The sequence below is a fragment of the Mus musculus genome, chromosome 18 (assembly GCF_000001635.26).
Source record: "Mus musculus strain C57BL/6J chromosome 18, GRCm38.p6 C57BL/6J".
NCBI lineage: Eukaryota > Metazoa > Chordata > Mammalia > Rodentia > Muridae > Mus > Mus musculus.
The window spans coordinates 80,961,579-80,989,200 of NC_000084.6; the positions used below are offsets into that span (position 1 = coordinate 80,961,579).

Here is a 27,622-nt window from a genome sequence, read left to right on the forward strand (position 1 = left end):
TTGAAATGTTTGACAAGGTCACAGTTCTTTTATGTTGGGTTCCACACTTGAGGGATGTTCCACACTGTGAGGAGCCCGGGCTCCTGGGCAGGGTGCCACCTTCCTGGGCCCATGAAGTGCTTCCTCTAAGTTATATGAACATTCTGTTATCGGAGGAGGAGAGGCACCCGGTCTCTTCAGTTACAAAGCCCGAGACGATGCAAGTGATACTGAGCTGTGCTGGGGGAAATCCCCATTAGGCCAGCTTTGCAAACACAACCTGGCTGTTTTGTCTGCGTCTACAAAGTGGAGGAAGAAACCGTTGCCATTGAGTTGGAACAATGACCCAAGCTTAACCCGTTTCCTAGCTAAAGCTGAATTTGTCATCCTGCAAAGGCAGATGTGCCAACTCTGAGCAGTGCGCCTCTTTCCGCAAAGCCAAGGCTCACTCTGAGGGAGTTCTTGGACAGACTTATTGCCTGCCAGTATATGCAGCTTTAATAAATGGTAGAAGGCAGATGCTAACAATCTGAGTCTGTTTTTACCAAAAAAGCGGTTGAGAATAAAACCCGGGGCTTAAGATTTCAAAAGTGAAACTGCCAAAAGGCTATTTTAAATCAAAATGCCCACTCCCCCCCCCCCCAGCTCCTGCATGTAGATTCCATCCTTCATTGTCAAACAGTAGATACTTGGGTGTGGTGACCCCCACTTTTTCCCTTATCTATCATTGCAATGCTCTTCCATTGTGTTTGCTTACATAGCCTATGGCCTAGAGCCCTCATGCTCTTGATGTGTATCAAGCTGGCTTCTATCCCAAGCACGCTATATGCAAAGGTGTCAAAGTCAGCTCCTACCGTTGTCTTTATGATGTGACCAATCCTGGAATGATCCTGCCTCCCCGTTGCAGGCAGTTCTCACACTGGTGGCAGAAAACACATGCATGGGACACAGCTTGCCTTAGGCCTGTCCACAGATCCTTTGGCCCACCAGTACCAGGAAGGGTTGGGCTGATTATAGCCAGGGTCCAGGAATGGTGTCCAGACACTCAGGAGTGGACTTTCTATGGCCCATGACACGTCTTTTATTAAGTGCAGGAACCATCTGTGATCTTAACTTCTACGAGCCTGTACTTCTAAAACCGAGAATCTAATCCAGGCCAGAAGAAAAAGATGTCAGGGGTCACAGCTTGGTTTAAAGGACATCCTGACATAACCGGATTGTTGTTACGATTAAACTGATATCCCACCTTCTTCAGTAGTCCAGGCTAGACGGGGGAGACAACAGCAGCAGAGGGACAAAGAAAGGAAACAAACCAGCAAGCCATGAGCTAAATCCTGGGTAAGGGTTGGGGGGCAGCATGGATGGGTAGTAGAGAACTGAGACTTACCTGCCAGGCTTGGTTCCAGATTCTACAAAACACCTTGAGACCATTTAGGACAGGCTTGGAGGTCAGCCTATGAAAACTGTTGATAAATATTTACCAGTGAGGTTCTCTTGGCACCAACTGCAGGAGTCCTGTCTGGAATCAGCCTTATGTAGCTCTTTCCTCAGTAATAAAGACCTGAGCACTTCTGGGTTGAAATTATAGCTGTTTCAGCTTACTACTAGAGAAGTGTTTATACACTGGTGACAAGTGATAGAACTGCTTTCTGATGCCTATGTCCTTGGAAGTTGAGTATATATATATATATATGTGTGTATATATATATATATATATACATATAAATATATATATAAAAGCTCTAGGTATAAAAATAAAACAAACAAAACCAAACCTGGTTATGATACTTACCTCATGGAAGCTCCCAGATCTCATGGGTGCGATCGGTGAAGGGCACAGCTCCCAAGGTGCACTCACGGGGGGAGGGGGGGAGGGGGATGTGCACACATTATTAAAAGTCACAGAAATATAAAGGCTGAAATGGATTTTTGTCAAAATCTAGTTTATTTGAGAGTTATTTGAAATTGTAGGGAAGAAGGCCTTAAACAATTTTTTCCATAAAATATTTCTAAAACTTTGGTTCTTTGCAGTTCAAACTATTTTTTTTCCAGGCCCATTTTCTTTCTTTCTTTCTTTCTTTCTTTTTTTTTTTTTTTTGTACCAACAGTGTTGGCATGGAGGGTGCTGCACGTTTCTTGTAGGTGAATCAGGACCATAGGGGCATTTGTTTCTAAATCGTTCTTGACAAAAGAAATAGGAAAAAAATAAAGACAGAAACATTTTAGATCTTAATCAAAAGATCTGTTGGTTCTAAATATATATAATGTGCTAACCTTTGTCATTTAAAAATTCTCATCTCACAGGGGTATGGTGGCACATGCCTCTAATCTGCCTTGCAGCACTTGGGAGGCAGAGGCAGGCGAATCTCTGTGAGACTGCCATAGTGAGTTCCAGGATATCCAGGACTGTGTAAGAAGAAAATTGTCTCAACAACTACAAACCAAACCAAACCAAACCAAACCAAACCAAACCAAACCAAACCAAACCAAACCAAACCCCCCTAAGAAACAAAATTTACCTCTGCCCACATTAAAATCTGCCTCCTTTAAGTTAGCACAGGAAGATGAGAAATAAATGGAGCCAGCGAGGAATTCAAACGCAACATGACTGAGAGAGACCGATTCAGGCTTCTCTGTAAAATCCTAGCTTACATATCATTTTTGATGCTTTTTAAAAGCATAGCATACCAATATAGAAAATGTGTGTGGGGAGCCATAGAATCTCCTTGTTCATAAATAATCCCATTTGGAAAGCTGTGATCCAACCATTATTTCCATGGCTGAACCCTGTACAGTGCGTGATCACACTGCTGTACGTGACTGGACCTCTCAGCCCACAGACAGGACCCGGTGGTCGCTTGCTTTCTGTTTACACATGCTGGCATCAATGGCAATCTCTCTTCTGTCCCGATGCCCCTCCTGCCCTGCCCACCAGGTCCCCTGAGCCCAGTGAATGCGAGGTGCATGCTTCACGTGGGTGCATTCAGGTCTGCCTCATTGAATTTATAAACAGAGATGCCCGAAAAGGAAGGAGACATGCAGACTGAGATGCAAGTCAGGGTATGAGCAACCCAACTGATTAGGCTTCTCTAATATTTTTAAAGATCAGGGAAAAAACACCATGTTAATCCGAACATTGATGTCTCCCTCAGGGACGTGTTCGTGTGTACGTGTGTGTGTGTGTGTGTGTGTGTGTGCACGCGCTTTTGTTATATGTGATGTATACCAAAAAGCCAAATCACTTTAAAAATCTGTTTTCTAACTGAAAATAAAGTCAGCGTAATTTTCACAGAACATACTTTTTATCTTATCACAGGTACTGAGGCACCAGAAGGAAAACTCATGAGCTGAAAGTCTTCTTGTTGCTTTCATATTTAAAGATAGAAATATACTTTCCTGGTCCAAAAATGATTCCACAGAAATCTTTCAGCAGTTATTTGGAATAAATTTTCTGTATCATAATATTCTTAGACATTTGTTCACGGTCTCTCTCTCTGTCTATATCTATATAGATATATCACATCTCTAATCATCAATTACTCTGTGCATTATATCATTACAGGGAAGGTGTGTATTAGTGGCTTAAAAAAAAAAAACCAAGAAATTTTAGAACTGGAGTGATTTACCATCAACTTCTGAGCTCTTACAGACAAGGAGGCTGGGGGAGGGGAGGGGAGGGGAGAGGCTCCGTCCCTGGCAGACACACTGTCCACTGCTGGCGATGACTGCACTGTGTCTTGTCCTTAAGGCTCCCTCTTTGTGAAGAACGCTCAGTTAATACCAGTCACTTCTCTTTAAGTAAAAGGCAAGGGATTTTCCCTACTTTCATAAGAATTTTTTTTTTCAGATCAAATTTTAATCTCGAGCATGGTCATGGTCAACTAAAAGACATAAATATGTCCCCTCATCCTCAAGTACAGTGTTCAGTCACAAGACACTTTAGTGGTAAACAGCAAGCGTGTCAGCCACCTTCCCTTAGCCCTGGTGCGTGCTCAGTGAAGGAGTTAGGCTGGTCGGGGTATGTGGTGGGACAGGTTAGACAGTCACACACCGTCACTGCTTTGTCCTAAGCATGTGGCAGGAGACAGAAAGGAAGGGTCCAGGGGTCTGCAGCTAGAGTCGCACGGCTGAGGGACGGCAGTGCTCTGACGTCGGCGGGCCGGAAGCATAGACACTGCTTAGGAATAAAGCAATCAATGCCCCTGATGTCTGCTGTGTTTGTGAAATACCACATGGGACCAGGTATTGTCTGCCAGACAGGAAGGAGAAGCTACATATATGTGCTGCCTGCCCTCATCCCCAGGGGCGGGATTATTCCTGCTTGACCCTATAGTACTGCCTTGAATTAGTTTTAAATGTTAGTGGCTCCTGAATGAACTTGGAATAGAAACGTAGTCAAGCAATTTTGGGGGATTGTTGCCACTTAACGACGATTCTTCGAGTACCCGGAGCTGGTGTTGGAAGTAGAACCCAGTCTACCTCTGGCTTGCTACCTGTAAATAATTTTGAAATAGAAAAGATATATGTTCTTTTTCTCTTGAGTTTAAAATTTTGTCGATGATTCTAAATATCTGTGGAATCTTTGCTATATTTCTTTTTTTTTTTTTAAAAAATTGAATTTACTATATGAATAGTTCAAACATGTCAACACAGTTTAATTTCTAAGGATTGAGAACCACCAAGGGGGACCTGGTCAGCTGGATTAGTGGTTAGTGCCTTTGTCATTCCTAAAAGGACACTTCTTCCCCCATGTCCCTGATACAAGTCATTTAGCTTCTGGTTATCGATAGTTATTTAGTGTTTTTTTTTTTTTTTTTTAAGAAGAAACTGATTATCTAACGTCATATCTAGGAGCTCTTAAAGTTAAGATTTATAGCAATGTTATCTGTGAGACAATGCTAATTTAAAGTCAAATGATGTCTCCAGTGGGAGAGGACAGAGGCTGATGTCAGAAGGCCCACGGGAAGTCTGCTGAGCGTGGTATCTGTGAGCACTCGCTTGTTCCTGTGTTTCCTACATGGATCTGAGAAGCCCCGTTGGCTGTAGTGACCTGAACGCTACTGTGATCACCCAGTGCAGAGGACGGAAAGGCAAACCCGGTGTGGCCATCTTTGGACGCTGTAGAGTCTCTGGCAGGCATCTCTATCACATCCTCTTCCATGGCAGATGTAAAGCAACATCCAAAATTAAAACTTAGGGGGAGGGGAGATCTGGACCAGAGGCAAGGTGCTTGTCCGGCATGCACTTACAGGGCCCTGGGTTCTATGCCCAGCACTGAAAAAACTAATTCAAGATAAAAAAACTTGTAGATATTGCTTAACTATAACCTGCCAACCCCTGTTTGACATCCCCTCTGGAAAACGCCACAGACAGCCATCCACCACCACCGACCAGCACTGCAGACTCCACCAGGAAGAATCAGGGAACACGATTCAGAAATAATAGGACACCCCGCATTTTATTCAGTTCTGTATGACAAAAATAGTAACCTAAGTCTACAACATCCATTTCAGTCAGTAGATGTGTCAAGCCACAAGATTTAAATCATAAAATATATCGGGTCTCCCGAACACCCTGGCTGGTTCTGGGAGGCCCTCACCCCCGCGTGGTTTTTGCGGTATAAAAATAGTGTCTCTCTTCACCACGCAGAGGGACAGCCAGCCCTGAACACAGAATGGGGGTGGTCTCTGCACCTTCATCAGCCGTCTCGTTTATAACACTTTACATTTCTCTTTTCTTAAGTTATATACACATCCTTTTGAGAGAAGAAAGAACACTAACATGGTACCAACCGAGACAGGGGGAGAAAACACACCAAGAGGACACAGATAAATAACAAGACGTTCAACTGCTAAAGCAGGGCAACATTAAGCCACCCTGTCTCATCTCCCCAAAGCTGAAGCACCTGCTCCCATCCCCACACCAGCAAGAGATGGCATGGCCTGTAGATGCTCTACCTCACTACATGGAAAACAGAGCCAGAGAGACCTGTGTTCATTTCCAAAGTCAGGAACAGCTAATGAGCCCAGATGCTCTCTGCTCAGGCACAGGCCTGTGGTAGTCATTCCCCTGCAGCGCCTTTTCCTGTTGGTTCAAGTTGTATGAGGTGACTGCTCTATCCTTCTGTCTCACACTGTCTGGTTTGGCCTTCAAGCGCAGACAGCTCCCTGCCGAGGTACCCAGCTACCTACAGTATGTCTTGAGCAATTTTTGTTGGAAGTCCGTCATGTCACATCCCAGCATGCTTGCAAATGCACAAAAATGAGGTAGTACACACAACACTTGACGTTCAAGTTTCCAGTCCACCCTGCCTCCCAGCCTCTGGCTTCTGTGCTCAGTGGATACAGTTTAGACAGGTAGGTCATCAGCAAAAGATCGGGGTTGGAATAATCGGGACACCACACTGCGTTTGCACTTGGAAAGACAATAAATCATGAACTTAGGAAATGTCATGGTTATGACTGATTATACTGCCAGACACTCGGTATCCCGGTCTCCTTTGTGCCCTGACCAGTGCTATGAGGCAGTCCCGTATCGTGTGTGTGAGAGAGACAGAGGGGAGCCTATGGTGAAGTCACACTTGCGCAACGTGTGCTCTGTTGTCCCCCTGCCTTTCTATGTCAGGGACTGAGAGTCATTTGTCAGGGTTTTGTTATGATGCTCACAGTTTTTTCAAGAGGTTTTTGTAGAAAAGTTAAATAAATCATGTTAATTTAAGAAATGGCAGGTCTTATTTTATTGAGGTGCTGACAAGTCCTGGTGGCTTCTTTTCTGCTTAAACGGCTTAGACTTCTCATGTTTGACTTTAAGACAAAACAATAAACTGTGACATGGGTTTTTTTTCCCCCTCCATTTTCTTTAAACTGAAGTACTATTTATAAAATACTTTACATCTTTTTTTTTAATTTTCAAATTATAGACAAACTTCCCTAATACAAAATACTAAAAGTGCAATTGTATAAATTAAGATTTGCAACCACATTATACAAACATTACCTCTTTATTATACAGCTTTGATAATGTGAAATATTTACTCACAACTGTTTATAATGCTGTAAATCATTTTACGCTGATGCTTGTCTGTAACTTGTTCCCAGTCGACCGCGGGGCTACAGACCACACTAGAGAACAATTGTTCACATAGCAGCTACAAACATTTAAATTAAAGGTGGGGGGGGGGCGATTGTTACTGACAGGTACTTGCACACAAAAACCATGCTATCTTTCCCAATAGAACGTCACGATTTTGCCTGCATTGAATTAATCCACTTATTTATAATGAAGCAAATCTCGCTTTAAAAAAAAAAAAAAAAAGATCACATAGCCAGATGTATTCTGTGATACAAAAATCTTCATTTAAGGTTGGGCTATTTTATTGTTTGTTACCCGCATAATCTTAACATAAATACTATAGACAAAAAGACTGTCATTATACACAGCGTTTGGAGCACTGAACTGCTTCTTCAAGACGGAGAGTCCCTAAAACAGAGTTCAAGTGTCTACAGAATTTGAACAAAACCATTGAATGCAGCTCACGGGATTACCACAGGGGACCCCGTTCCCCTACACAAAGGGGTCACTAGGTTTTAGGAGAAATGAAGTAGATATGGTCTGACTCTTTCTGTTCCTAAGGCCATTTCTTTTCTTTCCTTTTTTTTTTTTTCCAAGCACATGAGCTTTTGTCTGAGATTTCCTTTAAAGGTTGCAGAGTTCTTACCTTCAGAAGAGTCAAACCCACTGCAGTACTGCGCCTCGCTCCCCAGGGCTCCCTGCAGCAGCCACACGGTGCAGATATTTTCTGTCGTGGGTATTAAGTATTAATGAGAGCCTAGGCATGTGGGGTCCAAAGCCTGACGCTCCAACTCTGCAGTGGACTTGGGACAGAAGAGGAGGGTGGAGTCTTAAGTGTATCCTGCTAATTGATCCCAATCTCCTTGTTATCCTCAATGAACCTCGCGAATGGCCGGCTGGCTCCCGTCTCTGAGCTCGCTTTGTCCAAGCTGACAATGGGCGGACTACTGCCAGTGCGTGCCTTGTCCACCCCACTGGCCATGGCACCCAAAGGCGGGATGGCACCTCCGCCTAGACTTACTGGGAGCTGAGGGATGCCTCCGTTCTGGATGACAGAGATCTCATTGTTCTTCATGGCCAGCCCGTTGGTGATGGCAGCGGCGTACTGGTTCCAAAAGCTGGGGTCCACATTCATCGCTCGAGCTGCCAGGTCCTTCTGGAACATCTCAGAGAACTTGAGAGCATCGCCACCGAGCAGAGCCATGGGGTTCTCCACAGACAGGCGGCGGCCACGCCTCGCGGGTGCATTGTTCCACATGTGGGTGCCCATGTGTACCTGTGGGGGAGACAGAGAGACAAGCCACAAGTAAAGCAGGTGGAGAGCTCTGAGCGGCTGTGGCTTGACGCCAATGGCCCATGGGCCTACATTCTAAGTATTAGTCTGGGGTCAGCAGAACGCAGTTAGGGGAGACTCCCCGAGCACCTTCTATTAGACACACAGTATTCCATTCTGTGAATATAAAAAGCGAAACCGGCGAGTTAAGTGAACAAACTTGCTGGATATCAACACCCCCCCCCCCCAACACCAGACTATAGAGAATGCTCTAGAGCTTTAAGGATAAAGGCCCTTGTCCCTTCATCCATTATCTACCTCAATGTATGCACATGGAGGTCAGAAGACAACCTCTGGTGCTATCCCTCCAACATGCTCTCCTGCCCCCCTGTGTTTTTTAAGCTAGAGTCTCTTCCTGGCTTAGAACTTGACAAATAGACTAGGCTCAGCCATCTCCTCAGCTCACGTTCAAGCTTTTAAAAAGTCCTCAAAGGGGAAAATGAGTGCGAAGACCCTCTTGGGTTACCCAGAGCAGCAGGGTCTTTAGGGCTCCTGGTCAGTCAGTGCTGACTCAGCACAGAGACCACAGGTGGTGACCACTGGCCCTCCCTGGAGAGGTTTCTGAGGCCTAGGCCCGGGGGTGTCTGTTTAGCTGAGGCCAACAGCATAGCCTGAAACCTGGAACATCTGTCAGCAGTCGGTCTCCAGAGAACACTTGGCTGAGACTGGGCTTAAGCACATGTCTCCTCCAGGCCTCACGAGCTGGGGAACTTCTCACCCAGCATTCCTCCCTGGGGCCCTGTCTGCAGCCACACAGACGGTGGAACATTCTAGACCTCAGAGTGCAAGTCTCGTCTTTGTGTTATATGCTAGTGTCTAAGGGTCATGTTTGTTTTGTTTTCAGATTAAAGGCTTGTGTCCTGGGCCCACTCACCATGTATCTAGGGTGACCCTAGACCTGGAACAGGTGGATGCCATCAGAAGAGGCAGGCAGACATGTGTAGCACTCCCCACCCCCGCCCCCTTCAGGTGGAACATGGATTCCTGCTTCTCTTACTGTTTAATGGGCTGCATATCTTTTGAGTATGTGCACATAAATGTATACACACATAACACATGCACACTCATACATGTACAAACATGCTCCATACATGTGTATACATACATACACATGAGTGTGAAGGCAGAACCTCTGCCAGGCAGCCTAGAGAAAGGGTATAAGGCACCATCCATGGGTGCCACTTGGCTTGGCCACAGCCTCAGGCCGTGATCCTCTTACCTTGAGATTGCCCTTGGTGGTGAAGGCCCTGCCGCAGATGGTGCAGCCAAAGGGCTTCTCCCCAGTGTGGGTGCGCTCATGGATCTGCAGGGCACTGGCTGAGGAGAAGGTCTTCCCACATGACTGACAGTTGTGCTGCTTGGGTGTCCGGCGTGGAGGGGGTGCCAGCATGGGTGCCAGGCCAGGGCTCATCACTGTCTGGGGCCCAGTAGGGACCTGGACTCCGGCTGGTAGCGCTGGACCCTCACCCAGTGCGATAGCCTTGCTGTGGCCGTTCACTTCCATTTTGATCATGGTGGGCGCAGGGCTGGAGGCCAGGCTAGGCGTGCTGTGGCTGGGACCTAGAGTAAAGTTGGGGTCAAACACCTGAGAAGGCAGCTCTTTCAACTTGTGTGTCAGTAAGTGCTGCTTTAAGTTACCCATAGTGGAGCAGCCTCGCCTGCAGACCGTGCAGACAAACGGCCTCTCCTTGGTATGGCTGCGGTAGTGGATTTCCAACGCACTTTTGCAAGCAAAGGGCTTGCCACAGACACCACACACAGTGCTCGCACACTTACCGCGCTCTCTGCTCAGGAACAGCAGGCTGAAAGGGGCCTCCTCCTTGATGAGTGGCCGACCAGGGTGGCCCGCTGTCAGGTCCAGGGCACCTCCATTTCCTGGGCCGGGGGGTGGGCTGTCTAGCCTTTCAGTCTTCAGTGGGATCTCCTGCGGATCTTCCTGGTGGCCAAGGCCTGGCGACTTGGACCGGAAGCTCTCACCATTACTGTGAGCAGGGGACAGAGCCTGGGAGGACGAGGACTCCGATAGGGCAGGGCTGCCTGCACTGCGGCTCTCCAGGTCGCCCACCGCAGAGGAGGAGTCGTTGCTCAAGCGATCGCTTTCCCCAGACCCGTTTTCCACCGACTTCAAGTTGGCCAGTTGCTGGCAGTTCATGACCGAGTCAATCATTTTCATCTGGTTCTCGAGGGCAGCGATGCTGGAGATGACCGACGGGGGCGAGGGCGGACAGGAGCCCGAGTAAGACAGAAGTGGTTTAGACGAGTCGCTGGCCGTGTCCTTCAGCTCCGAGTCCTCCTCCATGGAGTTCTCGTCGATGTCATCGTCAAAGCTGCTGAGGGTCTCTGCGTTCTTTTCATCAAAGGGCAGGTCGGCGTCCATGGCCTCCTGCAGGCCCTCAGGCAGTGGCGTGTTTGGGATCTGTCCTCCCATGTGCATACGGATATGCTGTTGCAGCACGACGGCGTTCGTGAACTTCTTCTGGCAGATGGGGCAGGAATGCTGCACGCGGAGTGGGGGCTTGGCGCGGTGTACCCCGAAGTGCGTCTTCAGGTTGCCTTTGGTGGTGAAGGCGCGGCCACAAATCTTACACTTGAAGGGCCTTTCCCCTGTGTGGGTCCTGTAGTGCATCTTCAGTGCACTCTGGCAGCTCAGCACGCGGTGGCAGATGACACACTGGTTCGGGTCGGTCATCTTCTTATCGATGTTCTCCACTAGCTGCTGCAGTTTCGAGGTCTCTGACGTTTGCATAGAGTCAAGCAGCCCGCCGAAAGGAAACTGGGCCTTGAATTGGTCAGAGACGGCTGGAAGACCAGGGCTCCCGAGACTTGTGCAGGCGCTGTCAGTGACAGCAGTGGCAGCTGAAGTGGGCAACCCACTGACCTGCCCACCCACCACAGGAGCATCTCCTGTCCTTGTACTTGTGCAAGGCAGGCTGACTGGCTCGGCTTTAGTAAGCGAAGGCCCACCCAGGAGTGGCTGGGGTGACTCGGGCCTCACTGTGATACCAGACTCAGTATTGTTGAGGCCTGGGGACAGAGAGGTGCATTCGCTGGATGCTGGAGAGGGCCTCTGTGGGGAGCGGCTGACCGGAGTGATGCTAGGGGAGTCAGTGTAGTTGTGGGTGCCAGGGACGGTGGGGGGCAGCTGGAGCCCTACTGATGTTGGTACAGTGGGCAGCACTGGCTTGCTGTCCAGCCAGGTGGTCACCGGCTTTTCTGGGGGCAGGGACATGCCATAGGGGATCCCAGAGCAGGTGGGCACATTGTCGAGGTATTCTGGGACAGGGTAGGGGTTCATCTGGATGTGGGGGTACTTCTCCTTGTGCCTCTGAAAGTGGACCTTCAGGTTGCCCTTGGTGGAAAAGCGGTTCCCGCAGATGTTACATTTGAAGGGCCGCTCCCCTGTGTGGGATCGTAGGTGGATCTGCAACGCACTGTCACTGCCGAAGACCTTGGCACAGAACCTGCACTTGTGCTTAAAGAAAGGGTCCTCGGCACTGGCCTTGGGCTCGAACACTGAAACATTAGGGGGCTTGCCCTTGCGGTGCTTCATCAGAGCCGACAGGGGATCCAGGGCATTGGCGGTGGCAGCAATGCTAACCAGCGGGTTGGGGAAGATGACACTGCTGGATGAAGTCTGAGGTAGCAGAGGGTTTGGCAGATTGGAGGCTGAGCTGAGGAGGGGTCCAGGACCCAGGGCAGGGGGCGTGGATGCATTTTGGGGCTGCACCGCGTTGCCTACAGTGCTGGATGCAGCGGCCACGGCTCCTGGAGCTGGGCCAGTGCTACAGGCTGGGTGTGCCCCAGAATCAGGGGGGGCAGCACTGGTGCTGCAGGGAGTGCTTGTGCCGGATGCAGGCTGTGACAGGTGCTGGGGGCCATCGAAGGCTGCCGGCAGCGTGGAGCCCGAGCCAGCAGAGGCAGTGGCAGGGCCAGCAGAAAGCTGGAGGGCCGCATGGGGAGTCAGACCCTGAAGCTGTACTGAGGCTGTTCCAGGGGCACTGGCTGAGGGCTTCAATGGAGGCCCAGGCTGCCGGCTCATCAGGGCCACCTGGCTGCGGATCTGCTCGATGAGCTGAAGTTGGTGGATCTGCTGCTGCTGCAGCGCCACCAGCTGCTCCAGGATCATGGGGATGGCCACCGCGCCCACGCTGCCACCAGCGCCTGTGGTGCCGCCCGCACGTGCACCCTGTGAGAACTGTGCCACGGCCACCTTGGTGCTGAGCAGCGTCTCCAGGGTCACATTGGTACTAGGCATGCTGAAGGCCGCAGGCTCTGGCTGTGGCGGCAGTGCAGGCGGCGGTGGGGGTACACTTGGGCCTGGAGGGCCCTTGTCCGTAGATACCTCCACATCCATGGGCTCCGCCTCCTTTGTAGCAGCCTTCACCTCGCTGCCCTCCGTGGGCGCCACCTCCTCAGCCACCTCACTCTCAGTGCGGTCACTGGGCGAGCTGGCGGGAGAAGGTTCTGGAAAGTCCTCAGAGGGCGGCGCCGGCTCATCGTCGTGCACGATCAGCACCAGTGGGTTCTTGGTGCAGGTCTTCTTGTGCTGCAGGAAGTCCGCCCACTTGAAGAACTCTGCACAGCACTTCTCACACACGCTGGTTTCCTCGCTGCCGCTCCTGCTCTCGCTGCCGCTGTCTGCGTCCTCCGCACCGTCCCCCGGGACGCCTAGGAAACCAAGAAGAGATTACATCAGCCAGGCTCCGCCAGACAGCCACCCTCCATTTCAAAATTTTGCACATCAGTAAAATCAATATTTTTTATTTTGTACAAATTACCCCACTTCAACATTTCTGACGTCCCAGCGTGTGTGTTCTATGACTCTTTCTAGCTAGCTAATCATTTTCTTAGCACAATCCATCAAATTATGAGGCTCTATCAATTGTGGATACTGCTTCTTAATGAAATTCCATAGAAGGCATCGATTTCCAATATCTTCATACAACCCACAGCCACCCTGTCTGTTGGGTACAAAGCCAGCCTTCGACGGCCTCATTAGGATTCCCCTTTACCATCGGGCTTCCTCATTTCCAACAAAATTAGAGACGCCTCTGCCAGTTCACTTAACATTGCCGAGCTAATTCGTAACCTTTCCCACACACCAGCACCTGACAGGAAGCCCGTGTGGTGTGGTCTGGGCTCATGGATTTATCATCTCCAAACCCAGCTGAGGTGCTGCTGGTCTAACGGGGTCCTACAGAACCTTTTGAGTCAATAGGCATTTATTTCACGTAGGAAATTTAGGCTAAATACTATGATTTGTCAACATAACAAAGAAACTATAAGCACTTCTTAAGGTCCTAATGGTGATGTCCTTCTCTTCCCTCTTTCAGAAGGAAGAAGCCCCACACTTCAGAACTTGACATATGACTATCAATACACACTAGGTCTAAAATGAATCATGTTTAAGTACAATTAATCGGCTCTGTCAGATGCAATATTCTTTGGCAAAATGAACTTAAAATTACATGTTATTGTGATTAGCCAAGAGAGTTCAGTGGTTTGCTAACAAACTAGGAATTATATATTTAAAGTTCATTGATGTTGACATGTTTAACATGAGAATGCTGTAGTCAGACACACTTTTTGTACCTATTTTCATCTATTCTCATAGAAAGACTTAGCAAATTATATGGTTGCACCATCGTGGAAAAGCCTCTAATTGGTTACACATGTTTAATTACTGTTGTAGGCAGCTACTTCCTCTGTCTCCCCTAACCCTCTTGTGCCGAATAACAACCGTGTTTAATGAACAACTCTAATTCACACCTGATCAAATAAATAGCTGTACGGGAACAAGAAATCGACACCCGGTGATACTTCTTGGTGCTTGCATTTTTTGGGTCAACATGGTGGGGTGGGGTGCCCACCGATGCCTGGTTTGGTGTGCCAGCCTGGGTGCCACTGACTTGAAGGGGTTTTGTTTTTGTTTGGTCGGCTTGCAGATGGAGAGTGACAGCAACAGATAGGTGGCTAAACAGAGCCAGTGTCACAGGCCAGTCGGCTCTTTGTTAAATGTGTAAAGTTGAGGTGGAAAGCAAACCAGCCCCAGGCCACCCTGAAAAGGCACTGGTGTTCAAATACTAGCACACAGACTTGCTAAAAAACAAAAACAAAAACAAAAACAAAAACCACCTCTAACAGTTTTACTTTAAGGTGTTTTTTTTTTTTTGGGGGGGGGGTCCAGCACCATTCTGAGGAGAGAAATCTATTTGTTGTTGTTGTTGTCTTTGTTTTTGTTCTTTTGATTTTTTAAATTTTGGTCCAGGAAACCCCCACTGCTCCTCGCCTGGAAAATGAAATTTTTTTTTTGGTGGCTGGTCTGTCGCTTTCCATGAGGCCATTATTTCCAGGTAATTTATACATGCCTTTAAAAATTATTAGCAGCATTCAATTAGCATTTTCTTAACTGGCTAAGCCATTTGAAGGGGAAAGAACTTGGTGCTGCAGCCCATAAACCCCATAGACTTTTAAACTAAACTCAGCGCAGAGAGCCGGCTGCAGCAAGCACTCTCATTACTGCGTGGGGGAAGGAACGGAATAGGTATCTGTAATGAGGTTGAGGGTAGCTGGGAGCAAAGACACAGCCGATTTATACCGCAGATAGGCACATTAGCAAAACAAATACTCAACTTTGCTCAATGTATGCAAAACTAATTGTAAACCTGCTTAAGGTTATGGAATGGGGCTGGGGGGCGTGTAGAATTTTTTAAATCATTGAATAAAAACAAACTCTGAGCTCTTCTGTATTCCAGTAACTTAATTTTATTTATTTATTTATTTATTTGTTTATTTTTTGGTTTTTCGAGACAGGGTTTCTCTTTTAGCTCTGGCTCAGTAACTTAATTTTAAAAGTTTTAACAAAATGACAAATTTTAACTTATGATTTCACTTTAATTAATTGGATAACGTTCTTCAAAACCATATATACATCTCATATATATATATATGCATAGTATACATATATATACTATACTATATATATATACTATGTATGGACATTTAAGAACTTATTTGCACTAAGCAGTAAAATAAATGCACAGAAATAACAAAGCAGGAGGCTGATTTTAAAAAGTTGCTTTCCAGTGTGTAAAGCTATAATATTAAAAAGTATAATTTTGGCACCTTCTTAAAAAGGAAATGACAATAAATCAAAAACTGCTAATGCCTTGAAATATTGTCTATATACACTTCCTTTAAGGAGAAAAAAATGTATAGTACAAAAACTGAAGGTTTTAATTTTCGAATTTACAATATCAGACAGTATCCTACTGAAAGAACACTTTTCCCTTATGTTTAGTAATGTGTTAGAAACAATCCATTCAGGAAATGCTTAAAAGTGGGCTGACTTTGAGATCATTTAAAGTGCATTCAGTGCAGATAGAATTAATTTGCATAACGGTAAGTAAGTTATACCTTCAAACATGAGAATTTCCCAGATTTTCCTTATAACAAAGTGTAGCGTTGTGACCCAGAATACCTGTGCTTTCAAAAGGTTCTCAGTCCAAACAATTCTCTGTTTACCTTAAAGATTTGCGTTTTCACATTCCCACTAGTTTTTTTTTTTGTGTTAGAGTGTTTTTAGGGTTCACTTCCAGATGCAGAGGCTGAGAAGGGATCTCCCAGGTAATTTCTCTCTTTCTTTCTTTCTTTCTTTCTTTCTTTCTTTCTTTCTTTCTTTCTTTCTTTCTTTCTTCTCCACTGCAAGGGCTGCTAAATTATAAGTGTTTCTTAGCTGTACAGACTGTGCGTGGAATATTTAAGTACGTTCTGCCAAATAATGTCATTTTGTTTAATGCAATGTTCAGTGACAATTATCCAAACATGAGATATTTTGTTCAAAGTAAACCGATCCTCCACCTATAGTCCTTCCAAACTGAAGGAGGAAATTGTGGGGAAAGGCACTCTGACCCCTCGGACCCGTTAACAGCTCTTTATGTTAATGAGCCCAACAAGGAGACCAAGCCTGGTAACAATTTGCTTATGAGTGAGCCAAGCTTCATCATGAATTTCACTTTTGGCAAACGAGTGATCTTAAAAACTATAGTCAGTAAGCGGAAAGTTCTTCAGTATGATTTGCATTTCTTATCTGGGGCAAATAAATTAGAATGACCACTTAACATTTCTGCTGGGGTCTGTTTAAAAAAAAATGCCAGGAACACTGACTCTTCAGTGTCGGACATGCTCAAGTTAGAGCTGTGCCTTCCAAGTCTGAATGTAATTGGACCTCCTTTATAAAAGTTGGAGGTAAGCAGAAATTTATTAGGATAGACACAATTACAAATAAAGGGCTAATGTTCCCTCTGTGAAACTGAACTTGCTTGCCTATATTTGAAATGTTTCTAAGTCACAAAACAGTCTTTGGCTGAAGTGACAGATGATCAGGGTTAACCGAACGTGATACACTTTCTTAAGGAAAGGACTCTTTAGAGCATCGAGATGTCCTACTCACTCACAGATCCCAAAATGTTGACCTCTGATGAATTCTACAGAGTGCCAGAGAAATTACATTAGAGCCTGCTTCTGAGCACAGGCATGCATAACACTGTCTATGTGCGCAGTTGACACTGTTATGTGTTTCCTGTGGGAGAGAACCCAGGTGGGTGTCCTGGCTGCTTTATATTTTACCATGTTGCTGCTACTGGCCTTTAACTGCTATCCTGTAAAGCCAAGATTGTATTATTCAACCATGTTTCACTTAAGCTTACAGTCTGAACTGGCCACCATGCTAAAAAAGTAAAAGTTATTAACTTACTAGTTAATACTACTTAAAATTTTTATTTATGGGGAACCATAGTCAGAGAGTGACACTCTTCAAAAGGACAACGACAACAAAAAAATCTTTAAGAAATGTATTGGCAATTCAAGTTTTTATTCTTTCTCTTTCTCTCTCTCTTTCCTTTCTTTTTGAGGAGAGGACTTAAAAACAAGCATTCTAATCAGCCTCATTTGTGTCAAAGTCATTTATATATTTTTTACCTAGTGGTTGTTCAACAGCTAAGATTTGAAACTCACTAGGCAGGGATTAAGCAGGCGTTTTATAGCACTTCACTATAAAGGTTACAGACACTCATACGATACAGGGAGAGAAAATGCTAAGCAGTTGACCAACTAATTCATCTGGGTGTTGGATCTTCCAGAAGGGCCTCCTCCTTCCTAGTTGGCAGACCAGCTGGTGACACTGGCTATCAGGTCAAGATACCAAGAGGACCACACAGTCTTCACTATCCTGGGAAGTCAGGCATCTGCACTGGAGGAGGCAATAAATAAATAAATAAGATATTAAATAAATCTGGGGTTGATTTGTTGTCCTCCTTGCACTTGGGGTTCCTGACTCCATCTTGAGTAACAGCCATGTTTGTGGCTGGCAGAGAAGGAGAAGGCCCACAGCCCCTCAGAGGAAGCCACAAGGTACCTAGCTACCTGCACACCTAGCTAGCTGCACGGCACTCGGTTTAAAAGTCTTCTTGTGTTCACAGATAAAACAGTGTGTTTAGTAAGAACCCGCCTCTCGCACCCCAGTGAGTCTCTTGCTTTCACTTCTGGTTAGCTGTGGAAAATGGCACCATGCTCTCTCTGTCTTCCAGAGCGTGACAGTCTGTTTCAAGCCCCCAAGTGAAGACATCACAATGTATAAATATGAGACTCCATGCTTACTCTATACAAATATTCATGCACAGCACTTAGCAAGGCTTATTTTTACTTTCTCTTTTTGGAAGTGTAAAGAATTTCACTCGTTACAAAGCAGCAGTAAAATTGCTGATTTATGGTTTCCTTTACTTTGCTACATATTTTCAATTCGCTACAATTAACAAAGGGAGAAGGCAGACTTGTTTCGTACAGAGAGAGGCGTGTTAAACTTCCCCTCTTAAACTTTAAAACGCCAGGTAGGTCTTCCGGACCGGAAACCCTACTTTTTCCTTTGTCTTCACATCTCTTAAAAAAAAAATGTAGCAAGCTTTTCTCAAGTTTTCTCAAACTCTTTGGAGACACTTATTTTCTTGCAAATTAATTCGTTTTAACTCCTTATGATAGCTTTGAATCCCATAAAGAAAGATGAATTATCGCCATACTGAGCGCAAGCTGTGTCACAGGAGGAGACAAATAGAGACCCCCACTGGGTTTAACAATGTAGAAGAAATTCCAGGCGCAAAAGAAAAATTTCTGTCCTTTTCCCCCAGACCTGGAAGCTTGTGCTCACGGAGTTGAACGGTGGAGGGCAGTCTTGCTATGCTCAGGGCAGCATTGACCCACCCGCTCCCTCCCTCTTACTCAGTGGCCCACATCACAAATTTGTTAAGTCACGACCACCTGTGGCACAGGCCCCAGGCGTCTTCTGTTTAAACTGGTTCAGTTTTAACCTGTGCGGTGAGGCAACGAGGACTGAGACACTGTCCCTTTGTGGGACACAGAGTTGAGGTAGCAGCGCACGCACACACAGCCCCTTTGATAAGAAAGATGTTTGTTGCACTTCAAGCCTTTCATCCTGTTGTCCCGCTTCACTCACGCTCATATCCCCGGGCTTCACAGAAAAAAAAAAAGTCACAGACCTGAGATGTATCAGAATTTGGTGAGGGTGGCTTAAATACTGAGATCTCCACGATCTAAGGCAAGAACACGCTTTTATGACATGCCCCTCGAAAGTGCCCATTTGATGGAAATTCACTATCAGAGCACATGCAAGCCCTCCCAGCCCCTCCCGCCCTCCCTCACTTGGCAGGGTGCTTGATGGAGTGAGCAAGCAAAATAGATTTCAAGCAAAAATGTCTAGGTTGAAATAGCCCTGTGCACAGCACACCCCAACTAGGGAAGAGCCTGCGATCACCTGTGAGCATTGGACTTTGGGCCCCTGAGTTAGGTGATTAAACCATAGGCTCCTATTGCTGACCAGCACTTCGCAGTGCAGCTTCAGCTCTATGGGAGAAATTTGCATACAAGCAGAAAGTCATCGGGGGGAAAAGCCTCCACCCACCCCACGATGCCAGTGACTCTGCATGTGTGCAAATTACACAAGACTATTATCAAACAGCTCAGTCTGAGGCCACTCTGAGGACCCTGTAATGCTGAGGAATGAGGACAAAGTGCCCTGGCACCTGCAGGGTTAATTAAACCGTTCAAGATGTAATGGCTACACAAAAGCAAGCCGGATTCTCTTCTTCCAAGAGCTATAAACACTTGTGCTGAGCTGGATGGCGTTTGATAAGCTTGAACTGCACGGAACGAACTCATGGGATCTCTAGTTAACATTCAAAAGACTCGGAGTTCACACTTAACAGAATGGTGGTGGTGAGTCCTGTTGCCAAGGTCAACGGCACAGAAGCACTAATTGTATTATGAGCTTGACATCTAGCGGCCACCCCGGGCAGGGCAAAGCAGGCAAAGGTTAAATCAGCAAGGCTTGTCACAGCATTCCTAACGACTCACCTTTGGGGAGAGGAGTCACAAGCTGGCCTGCATTCTGCCACCCACCTTTTCTAGAACCACAGGGTTCCATGCCATACTGTGAAGTTACCATGCCTGTAGAGAACTCAAAGAGGGCTGAGCCTCCTAGACTACACCCCACTCTACAAGAGGTGAGAGAAAAGGTCCACCCTCAGAGGGGAGACCTCTCAGGAACCGCCAGCCGCCCCCCTCCTTGGTGGCCAGAACCCCTTTCCTTTAATTAAGAAACCAATCAATCTTGGACTCGAGCATAAAGGTCATCCCATTATTTTGTTAAAACCCAGTATCTCTCACTGTCTGGGGCATTATTTGCCTTGTTCGTCTGGCAGTCACACAGTTAACCACACCTTAAATCATAACCGTGTTGAGATTACAAGAGAAAAAAATCCAAAATATTTTAAGAACAGTTTACTTAAAACAATTACTAAAATTCGATTTTCGCATAGATTGCATACAAAAAGTGCAGCGACTTAACATACTTAATGACAGAGGTGTCTGGCCAGCAGTAGAATTACCTCACATGCTCATGAGATTGTCTAAGATTCACTGGCCTTTCTTATACTGCCAACTAGTCAAGAAATTATGGATGAAAACAAAAGTCATCGAGACAGTCAAGGGAAAGAGAGGAAAAAGGAAACCCTTCTTTTTCATATTATTTCTTAAAACGACACTCAAAACTAGGTTGCTGTGCTAAAAGATGGTGAAAAATCGCATTAGCAGCTTAAAGACTTTTAACTTACTTACACAAGACCTTGTGCCAAGACTTACACATGAGGATGCTAAATTCCAACTGATGGTCAGTTCACAGAACAGAAATCTTGGCTCTGTTTACTGCATTCCCCATCCCCAAAGAAAATGCTCTTAAGGCCACCAGGAGGTGGACGGGAGGGCTGAAAATGAAATCTGACCTACTTTTTGTCTGTTCTCGACATCATTCTAGATACAAAGAAACAATCAGCTTGCTAAGTAACTCCTGCTGTTTCTCCCTCTGTACCTTTCCCTCTAGCTCTCTCTGAACACATCTGAAAAACCTGGATTATGCATAGGCTTTGAAAAGTTTAGAATGCACTCTACTTAAATTCCCTAACTCTTGTCTCTTAATCAGCTCTCCTTAAGGTGGTAATAATTGGCACCCGTTTTGGGAGTGTGCATTTTTAAACAGGTTAAGTTTTTTTTTTCTTCTTTTCTTTCTTTTTCTTTTCTTTTCTTTTCTTTTCTTTCTTTTTTCTTTTTTTTTTTGAGCGCCGTTTTAAAAAGAAATGTTTGCAAATTCTTTCCCCCCTCCCCCCACCCCTCCCTCCCCCACTTACTTTTTACCTTTTGGGTTTCAGAGAAAACAATCTGCCAGTGGATGTAAGAGAGTGCCTTCTGTATTGTCCCTTTTGGTATGCTGAATTGTAAATGCGAGTACCCGGGGAGGAGGGGGGAGGCCAACCCTGTATATACAGATAAAAGGAAAAAAAAGACCTCCTCACTGGGCTCTGGTGGCTTTCTCTCCCTGGACTTAAGCAGTCTGTGAATTCCACTGGTTAGCTCTTAGGTAGAAGCTTACCACCTTTGAAAGAAATTTCAAGATAGCCATATACTGTAAGCTGAGAGAAAATAAAAAACACCATGAGGTCATTAGTGACCACAAAAAGATGCATCCTCAGAACTGTTTTAAATTACAACATTCTTTTGTTCTTCCTTAAACACAGACTTTCCCAGGGCAGAGAAACACATCCATAGGAACTGCCTTGCCTTCTTTTGCCGGCGCACGGTTGCAATGTCTTTAAAGTTCTTGGTCGGGCTTGAGTATGGCACTGTCACTGCAAGTTTTAATTAGTTTTTCTTAGAACAACAACAAAAAAAAAATCTTCAGCTGGCTCAGAGGATAACATCACTGGTTGCACAGATCTAACTGAATCCCAGCGCTGAATCACATCTATTTCTAAAATGGGAAATATTCACGAATAAACAATTTTAAACAACAGTTTCTATTGGGGATTTGAGTCTCAGCAACTTAAAATAAAAATGTAACCCAGGGTGACTCCAGAACTTTCCATAAGGAAGCCTTGGTTGCTTTCATGCAGATTTGTCATTCATTCCTTCAGTCTAAAAGGTGGAGAGGACCAAAGCTACTGCTTTTTTAAAAAAAAAATTATTATTATTGCTTATCTAAAAACTAAATCCTGAAAAATAAACCATTATAATATGTGGTTTCCACTGTAAATCAACATGACTATGCATCTTTGGCCTTCTCTATTCTCATTCTCTCTCTCTCTCTCTCTCTCTCTCTCTCTCTCTCTCTCTCTCTCTCTCTCTGTGTCTCTCTCTCTCTAGGTATCTGTTCTGAATGGTATTAACAAAAGTCTTCAATTCCTCTGCAGAGATGGAACTGGTGCTTTAATTAACATGTCACACCCAAACTGATACAAAGGAACCATTGACTTCATTTCTAACACACTGTACTCTGGGCTCACTTGTAACTTCACGCAGCACTCGCTTGCCTCCTCTGCATGTAAAACAATTTAAGAATTTGAAATGACAATAGAGTAATTTAGTTCTCCCAACCATTTATCCTTAAAAAAAAAAAAAAAAACAAAAACAAAAAAAAACTAACAACGCTACTTCTCTTGGTTATGTTAGAATTAAGACAGCCTGGGCATTCCTTGACTTCATAGGCAACATAGTATCTTTTATGCTCCATGAACAATCTGCTTCAGAACAATTAAACCAGAAAGAACTTATTTTACCAGTGTGCCTGAACTATCCTTCAAAGCCCCATAGCACCCGCAGCTTTACTCGAGCTCAGCCTCAGACAGGCTATTTTTGGCCTGTTGCAAAATATGCTGAGGAACTGTGGCAACCTCGGGCTCAGAAGTCTGAATGACTGTAGGAAAACACAGCCTGGATAGAAACTGCTGCGACTGAAAGGAGAGAAAACCTGGCTATGGAGGAGTCTCGAAATAAATTCGAGCAGTGAGCAGAATTCAAAGGAGAACTCGTAAATAATTGACTATCTGGGGTTTTCAACACGGTCGGGGTTATATATCCTCCGACATGTTTACACGATTAACTTTACCACACTCACATTTCTGAAGCGAAATTAAAAATGAACAGCAGTGCCTCGGCTTGTTAATTGTTAAATACACGAGGTTTTGCTCTATTAATTAAAATATGCTTTAATAAAAGGAGACATTGCGCATTTTGATAACGACCCTACAAAGCGGAGAAGTATTTACACTGTTGCATTTTAGAGCGGCGGTGAAAGCGGATTTTGAGCTATTCAGGAGCCGCAATAATGAAGCTTTAAAATTCCTCACTGGGATGCAGTGTAGTTCTTTTGAGGGAAAGACTGTCTTTCTCATTCGGCAGAAATAAATCCATTCATTTGATCATGTAGTCATTGAGGGTAATACAAAACAACCCAAGTGTGAGAAATTCTATGTGAAGAAGTAAACAAAACAAAAAAATCCATTTCCATGACAAAAAGATTCTTTGTCCCTAATCTACCCAACATATGCAAGCGTTTCTTTTTAGCATATCGCCCGTTCTAATCTTGGCTGACTTGGCTGCAGAGATGCGGGTCCCTCACCTCACAGCAACAAAAAGACCCAACGAGTCCCATTTGATTTAATTCATTCCAGGGCTGCTATGGGTATTTTCTCACTTTCTCCTGCGACGTGCACGCTTTGTCAAACTTTACCGCTGTGTGTTAAAAACTTAAATTCCGTCTATTAGAGTTTTGAGGGGTTTTTTTTCTTTCTTTTTTTTTTTTAAGATGGTATTATTTTCACAGTTAAAAGATTATTTAGTATCTGCCTCTAAACAATTTACAATAGGTTGATCATAAAAAGTTGGCTTTTAAGGAATACATTATACAACCTCGAACTAGCTGGGGGGGCTCTGTGTCATACGCGGCCGCCCCTCCTCGGCCTCCGTGCTGGTACCCTGAGGAGACCCTGGCAAGGCGGACCAAAACTGGCGCCCAGGGTTCATGGATTCAGGATGCCATAAACTTTAGGGTGCCAAAGTTCAACTATACTAAATTCGCATCTTCTTCAGCGTCTAACTTCCATAGCGACCGTTCTGCACTTTTGGATGGTTCTAGGTAAGTGCAAAGTAACTGCGAAGGTGGCTCCAGAGCCCGATTTCAGTACGTCCAAAAGAGTACGAAAAGGCCGAAGGGAAAACTTGGAATCCGCCAGAAACGTGCTGAGGTCCTACCGCATACACGCACTAGCCCCCAAAAGAAACAGCTGTGCTCGCTCCCCACAATTCCCTAGTCGGCCATTAACGAAAGGCCAAGAGACATTTACTTCCCCACTTGCTTCCGAAAGGGATGATTGGATTTGTCAACGCTCTGGGACACCGCGGGGCTCGCGGCCTGAGGGTCACCCGAGGCGGCCTGCTGGCGGTATCAGAGACAAGCAACAGAGACTGGGATCACGGAGGTGGCGTTGGGGCCCCGGGTAGGCTGCAGGCGAGCACCGGCTGAGTACCAAGGCGCGCGGCGCCGAACAAAGCTGGCCAGGCGGTGGCTTCCAGGGCCCGCGTCCAGCGGTAGGTGAGCCCCGGACGCGTTCCCCGCTGCTGCACCCTCCCTGCGCTTAGTTCTGAGCTAGACCAGGGTACCGGCGCGTTCTGGAGGCTCCGGGCCCACCAAAGCAGCGTGTGAGCTCAGAAAGCCAGAGCCGCACGGAAGCAGCATCGCAGACCCCCTCCCGCCCGCTCGCCTCCAGCCAGCCTCTGCCTCTGGCCCAACCGACTCGGATCCGTCCTGGAGCCAGCCCGGCCGCAGCGCCCTCCGAGCGCAGCTCCCCAAAGTCCGAGCAGCGGAGCCAAGTTTACTTGGCCCGCAACTCTTTTCCGCTCCCGCGCGCTTCGAGGGAGTACCAGTCCGGGTTGGCCAGCCTGGCCAAGGGGCCGGACTCAGCTAGCACTCGCTCACGCGAACAGGGGAACTTTCTCCCACTCGGAGACGCGCGCAGTCGCTCCCACCGCCCGCGCTTCCCGACCTGGGTGGGCGCCCCAGAACTCTGGGCCACCCTGAGGTCCCCGGCCCTCACCGTGCTCCGAAGCCCCGTCCTGCGGCGGTAGCTCCTCGTCCGACTTGAGATGCTGGGGCTTGGCCTGCTTGCGCCGAGACATGCTGCTAGCGGCGCTCCGGCCCCGTGCGGGGCAGCGGCATCAGCGGGGTGGCCGGTGGGGACAGCGCGGGGTGGGCGCGGGGCGGCCGGGCGGGCGCGGGGCGCGGGGCGCGGGGCGGTGGCGGCGGCTGCGCGGGCCGCGCATGGGGCTGAGCAATTAGGCTGGTGAATAATGCATGGCCATTAGCGGAGGGCCGCGCCGATTGGCCGGCCTCCAGCGGACTCCGGCGGCCTATGCAAATGAGGCCGCTCTCGCAATTAGCGGCCGCGCTAGCGAGGAGGGGCCGCGGCGCCTGCGGACCGGGGTGCGCGCCGCCCCACGCCGCTCACATCGCGGGCTCAGCCGCCCGCCCGAGCTCAGGCGCTGCGCTCCTCCGTCGCTCAGGTGCGGCTCCGGCGGGCCGGGGTGCGGCGCGGACCGTGGCGGCGGCCCCTCCGCGCCGAGCAGGCTGCAAACTTTGGTGGCGTCCGCGCGGCGCCGTCTCCGCCAGCGCGCCGGGCTCGCCCCTTTATAGAGTGTCTGCGCCGCCGCCCGCGCCGCACACCCCCCCCCCCCGCCGCCGCCGCCGGGCCGCCCCTCCCGGAGCGAGCGGCCGCGGGCAGGGCTCCGGCCCGGCGCCTTTGTCTCGCCCGGGCTGCTCGGGCGCCGCACCGCCTGCGCTCCGGCCCGGCCGACCGCTTGTGGTCCTGGGGAAGCGACTCGCCGCGCCGCTCGGCTCGCCCAGCCCGCTCCGGCTCAGGTGCCCCTTTCTCCGGACTTTCTCTCCCGGCTCCTGTCCACTTCGCGGGGTCCTCCGGCAACCCGCCAGGCTCGGAGGCTTGCGGCCGGAGCAGAGTGCGCACGGTGGGGTGGCTGGACTTCGGCAAGAGCAACTTTCCGGTTCGGAAGCGGCGCCGGCCGCGCGGCTCCTCCCCTCCCTGCGTTCTCCTCCCCTCTGCTGTCCCCCGCTCCCCCCACCCCCGGTCCCCACCGACTCCCGAGCGCCTGCCCCGCCCGCTGCCACCACCACGGCTTCACGGCTCCGCGCCCGCCTGCCAGGGCATCCCCACCACGGACGGTTTCTTAAGTCCAGGGGAGGGAGGGGACAGCGGGACCTAGGTATCGCTCCCCCCTTTTCGTTCCCGCCGGCTCCGTGGCCCCAGCGCCTACTGGCCTACAGGGTGGGCAACGAATGCGACTCAAAGTTCCAAGTCGACGAAAGTCCAGCGAGCCTACCGCGTGTTGTCGGGATTTCGGGGATAACGTGGGGGCCAGGTGAGGGGGTCATGCATGTCTATGCCAGCCCGGCAGCCTTGGACAGCTGGCGAGGCGCGCTCCCCCCACCGGTCACCCCCAACCCCACTCCCGCGGTCACGCGAACGCCACCTCGCTCCCGCGCGCACACTCGCGCGCTCTCCTACAACACTGAGCGCACGCGCCCGCGTGCGTCCTCCATCCTGGAGCTGCCACCAGGATGTGCCCCAGGCCTCGCCGCAGCCTCTCCAGTGCCCTTCTCCCCTGCATGTGTGTTAATTTTTTCTTCTTAAATTTCTTATTTTTGCCTGTGCAAGTAGCCAACTGTCGGAAGCTTGGCTCAGATGGCCTCCCGGAGTTTACCCTGGTTTGTTTTATAGGTGGAGGGTGGGAAAGTAAGACGGCGACCCTTCAGCCCCAATGTCCAGCGACTTGCGAGCTTCCCGCAGGGCTGAGGGAACTGACTGCCTACTGATGGAATCTTCTGCCCCCTCCACAGGACCCCAAACTATCTAACTCGCCAGGCTCTTGGAAAGCTGTCTTTCGGTTCTAGGCTTGGGTTCCCACACTGAATTCTCCCGCTAGTCTAAGTTCCACGAAGCAACAGCTTTAGGCTCCGGGAAGAGCGCAAGAGAACTAACTGTGCGGAGGAAGGACGCGCACAGGTTGGAGACGCCTCCAAACAGCCCCAAGAGCCACTTACGAAAAAAAAAAAATCCTTAAGGTTGGTTTGTTTTTCCTTTTGGTGGAGGGTGTACTTATTTAAGTGGAAAAAAATAAAAGCAAATAAAAGATGTTCGAAACCGTGAGTTCTGTTGCAACACACACATACACTTATGCGCACGGGTGGCACGTTTACAGTTAAGATATAGGTATGAAATGTCTCACTCTACCTGTAATCACGCGGTGAAGTTCTGAATGGTTGCAGAATATGGGGAGGGGACACACGTGCCTGGTTCAGAGGTGTTTGGCGACAAGAAGTTTACATGTAGGACTTTGGGGCGACCGGGGCAGGACTTTTACTATAGAAAAATGAACAGAGAAAACAATGCAAAACGGGTGAGTAGAGAAAAAAATGGAAGTGTTGTGTCGGGGGCGGGTATAATGTGTGAAGTGAAAATTTTTGCAAAATGTATAGGGCCAATAAGAGTTTGAGAGAAGCTGCACCGACTTGGCGGGAAGATCGTCCTCGCAGGTCATCTGTGTCCTGTGTTCAGCCACTGGCTGGCTAAAGGTGCGCCTTTTATGGTTTGCTTTTCCTTCCTTCCTTCCTTCCCTCTCTCCCTCTCTCCCCCTTTTCTGGCACACTTTAAGGGAGAATCAAAAGCGGGTTCCCACAAAGTCTGAAGTCTTTCAGGGAAGATGGATCCCACTGGATCCCGCTGGATCCCACAACCACCTGGTCCTTAGGGACTCTTCATTTAGGTCACG

The 27,622-nt window shown here is 47.9% G+C and overlaps 1 protein-coding gene and 1 long non-coding RNA gene across 4 annotated transcripts; one reads left to right on the plus strand and one right to left on the minus strand.

Annotated features, from left to right (window-relative positions):
- Nucleotides 1-5,410: 5,410 nt before the first annotated feature.
- Nucleotides 5,411-25,443, minus strand: Sall3 (spalt like transcription factor 3). Of its 3 annotated transcripts, NM_178280.4 has the most exons (4): nucleotides 24,877-25,443; nucleotides 10,160-13,051; nucleotides 9,603-9,943; nucleotides 5,419-8,326 (listed from the first exon to the last, which is right to left on the minus strand). In NM_178280.4, exons 1-4 carry the CDS (start codon nucleotides 24,956-24,958, stop codon nucleotides 7,895-7,897), a joined length of 3,747 nt encoding a protein of 1,248 aa, NP_840064.2. In that variant the 5' UTR covers nucleotides 24,959-25,443; the 3' UTR covers nucleotides 5,419-7,894. The 3 variants fall into 3 exon arrangements, with proteins under 3 accessions (XP_030106228.1, NP_840064.2, NP_001356062.1); XM_030250368.1 differs by lacking the exon at nucleotides 24,877-25,443 and adding an exon at nucleotides 21,143-24,810 and having other exon boundaries at nucleotides 5,411-8,326; nucleotides 9,603-13,051; NM_001369133.1 differs by having other exon boundaries at nucleotides 9,603-13,051.
- Nucleotides 25,444-25,877: 434 nt separating this feature from the next.
- On the plus strand, nucleotides 25,878-26,994 carry Gm27239 (predicted gene 27239). The gene is made up of 2 exons (NR_169072.1): nucleotides 25,878-26,212; nucleotides 26,691-26,994. It is a non-coding gene; the product is annotated as a predicted gene 27239 (long non-coding RNA).
- Nucleotides 26,995-27,622: the final 628 nt, after the last annotated feature.